Source organism: Coptis chinensis, chromosome 1, assembly GCF_015680905.1.
Source record: "Coptis chinensis isolate HL-2020 chromosome 1, ASM1568090v1, whole genome shotgun sequence".
NCBI lineage: Eukaryota > Viridiplantae > Streptophyta > Magnoliopsida > Ranunculales > Ranunculaceae > Coptis > Coptis chinensis.
The window spans coordinates 15,496,872-15,500,224 of NC_141456.1; the positions used below are offsets into that span (position 1 = coordinate 15,496,872).

Genomic DNA, 3,353 nt, shown 5'->3' on the forward strand with positions numbered 1-3,353 from the left:
TCCGGAGAGAATGTGATATAAGATGGTATCTGTGAATGGACAAGTTAATGTGTTTGATCACTTTGATGGGCATACAACATTGGATTTACAGAATTTGGAGAGGCAAGAAGCAGTAAAGAGATATTTAGTGTTTCATTATTTACTTATTATTTTTCATAAACATTAAAATGGAAAAGAAGATCATAAAAATTGGAAACTGACGGAGAAGTGGTAGACATGTGATTTGTTATTCAGAACGGTTACTGGGATTGCAATCCAGTAGCTGCAAATTGGATTGTATATAATGTCATGGTTTCATCAATATTTCATAAAATTATGGCTGTGATATCGTAAAATGATGGATTGAAATGTAGATCTAGCAATGCTCATCAACTCATCAAGTGACGACTCTCATCCTCTCATAGTCGCATGTATAACTCTATTTGTTTAGTAAAGTCTTCAAACATTTAGCATTTGCTTTAATTTTTAGGCTGAGAGTTGCATGGTGCAGCTATTAACAAAGTTTGTTCTCAAAATTCCATTATCGCCACATAGTCCTGCCCAAATGGAATATATCTTACTGGAGTATATTTGCACAGAAAATAGGCCAGCGTTTGTATAAACAAATTTGGTCAAACTTAATTTGCAGATTAGACTACAGGCTAGAGGGAAACCCATAACAAAATAAGAAAAAGCAAAAAGGAAGAAAAGACTGAAAGACAGAGTTGAGTGAAAAGGGCATTTGCGGCAAATGGTCGTTGCATGTGGAGTTATGGACATGGCAGTTTTACTGCTCCAGAGCAAAACTACTCTACCCTACTTGGATTTGATAGGAAATCCTCATAGTTAAAGTACCAAAACAACGCGGTTCCCATCCACGCACCTCATTTCTCACTCAAAACCAGCACTTTTCTAGCTCAAAACCAGCACTTTAAAGCTATACAAAACCACTATTTCACGACAGTCTCAAAATGTCAGTTAGTTGTGACGTTAGTTAAGAGACCCACCACACTTACACTCCCACACCCCCAAAAAACTCTATTTATTCCCCCCCACCCTTCCCCTATTTTCCTCACCAAACTATCTTTCTTTCACTCCCCCTCCTCTTTCGCTTGTCTCACCACTACTCTTCCTTCATTCAAGGTTCCTCATAATGTAATCATCTCATTTCATCCCTCATTTTTTTCATGCCTTCTTATTTGGTTGTTTAAAGTATATGTTTTTTTTTAAATGCTGATGGTATACATTTGTTATTGCAGGAAAATGGGTGGTCTTGTTGGGTTTTTTATGGTGGGTTTTCTTTCAATGGTTTCACTTGTTAATGGGTATGGTGGTGGAGGTTGGGTTAATGCTCATGCTACCTTCTATGGAGGGGGTGATGCATCTGGAACAATGGGTATGCCTTGATACTCAATATTTTGGTACTAAAGTTACGTTTTACATTACTGCACCCAAGACCCATGTGACACAATTTTTTTTTTTTTTTTTTTTTTGACTTTATATTGTAGGTGGGGCTTGTGGTTATGGGAATCTTTACAGCCAAGGCTATGGAACTAATACTGCAGCTTTAAGCACTGCCATGTTTAACAACGGTATGGCATGTGGATCTTGCTATGAGATTAGGTGTGTTAATGATGGAAGATGGTGCTTACCTGGTTCTATTGTGGTCACTGCTACCAACTTTTGCCCACCAAACAATGCTCTCCCTAACAATAATGGTGGCTGGTGCAACCCTCCCCAGCACCATTTTGACCTCTCTCAACCCGTCTTCCAACACATTGCTCAATATAGAGCTGGGATTGTACCTGTGGCTTACAGAAGGTATGTGGGCTTGTCACTTTAATTTATGGTGCACAGTGCACTCTTTATGTGGGTGCCTTGCATATTTACCTTTTACTGTCTCTGTCTAGATCAAGTGTGAACTTGTATTCCTTGGCCATTTGATCTGTTTTTTTGTCCTTTCAACCGTCGTGTGTTTGGTTTTTATGTTTTGCTAAAACTGCTTTTGTGTGGAATTTGTATTTTGACTCTTACGTTTTTATTTGGTCATGTAGCCATCTAGACCAAAAGATTTTGTTATGATGAGATTTTGTACCATCAAAATTATGAGGAGTCAGAATTCAGAATAGAATTGGGTTCTTTGAATTTTGTTTTCTTGAGCATCTTATCTGTTGCTTTCTTTTTTCCTCATTTTTCGGTTAGGATCTGAGATTCCTTCTTAATCTTCACTAACTTTTTTTTTATTACTTTATTTTGAAACTTTAAACTTTACAGACTACTGAGTCTAATGTGTTCCCAATTCTGTCCTTTACAGGGTGCACTGCAACAAGAGGGGTGGAATCAGGTTCACAATCAATGGTCACTCTTACTTCAATTTAGTCCTTATCACTAATGTTGGAGGTGCTGGTGATGTTCATGCTGTTTTCGTTAAAGGTTCAAGAACTGGTTGGCAAGCAATGTCCAGAAACTGGGGTCAGAATTGGCAAAGCAACTCATATCTCAATGGCCAAAATCTCTCATTCAAAGTGGTCACAAGTGATGGACGTTTTGTGGTCTCTTATAATGTTGCACCTGCTGGTTGGTCGTTTGGCCAAACTTATAGTGGTGCACAATTCCGTTGAAGATCAGTAATACCCTGGTGCTAAAAATAGCAAAAAATCCTCTATTTTTAGCTATAGTTGACTAAGGTTGATGGAGTGTATGGGATTATACAAGTAGTTGATAGATAGTGACTAGGGGGTGTCTAGTATAGTAAATACTGTGCCATGTTTGGTCAACATGAGAAGGGCTTATTTTTAAAATGGTCCTTCGCCATATTTTATTTGGTTATGTGTTGTTTTCTATTGGTGGGTCTTCACCTTGAAGGCCTAAATTTTAACTGTGTGAGGCAGAAGAAAAAGTAGTGTGTTGGTCTGTTTAAGATGGAAGCTGGCAGCGGTGGACTTTTACCACCCGCCCTAGTACTAGTTTTATATGTTTCTTTTCCTGTTTTTTTGCTCAATGTGTTTTAGCCTTTTAGGTTCTATTGAGCTTCAGAGTGTAATTGTACAACTTCAATTTCACTAGTAATGGAATTTGTTTCTTGCCTTCTTGGTATTGGCTTCTTGGTATATTGGAATTTGTATTTGATTATTATTTCAGTTATGTTTATTTAGTGTTGACTGTGCCTGTGGTAAAGTGAACATTTTTAATCAAAAATTCATAGACCAGCCAGACTCCTACCACAGAGGGCTTTAATGTTTCTCATGAACTAACCCTTTGTTCATGAGATAAGCTACTTTACATTTAACAAAAAATCGTCTTTATGATGAGTGAGCATGACTCACTAGAGGAACACTTCATTGAAGTCAGTTAAGTTCGACGATCAGTTGATC

General features: G+C 37.7%; 1 protein-coding gene across 2 annotated transcripts; it reads left to right on the forward strand.

Annotated features, from left to right (window-relative positions):
• The first annotated feature begins 1,004 nt into the window (after positions 1–1,004).
• LOC147522446 (expansin-A1-like) lies at positions 1,005–3,070 on the forward strand. Of its 2 annotated transcripts, XM_086593467.1 has the most exons (4): positions 1,005–1,134; positions 1,239–1,375; positions 1,488–1,800; positions 2,294–3,070. In XM_086593467.1, coding segments are annotated over exons 1-4 (759 nt in total). In that variant the 5' UTR covers positions 1,005–1,132; the 3' UTR covers positions 2,601–3,070. The 2 variants fall into 2 exon arrangements, with proteins under 2 accessions (XP_086449593.1, XP_086449596.1); XM_086593470.1 differs by lacking the exon at positions 1,005–1,134.
• The last annotated feature ends 283 nt before the right edge of the window (positions 3,071–3,353 follow it).

What these genes read in the sequence shown, in the direction of transcription:
- LOC147522446 (XM_086593467.1), top strand. An exon ending in TGATGCATCTGGAACAATGG is followed by an intron (nt 1,376 to 1,487) that starts GTATGCCTTGAT and finishes TTTATATTGTAG; the next exon opens with GTGGGGCTTGTGGTTATGGG. An exon ending in GTACCTGTGGCTTACAGAAG is followed by an intron (nt 1,801 to 2,293) that starts GTATGTGGGCTT and finishes TGTCCTTTACAG; the next exon opens with GGTGCACTGCAACAAGAGGG.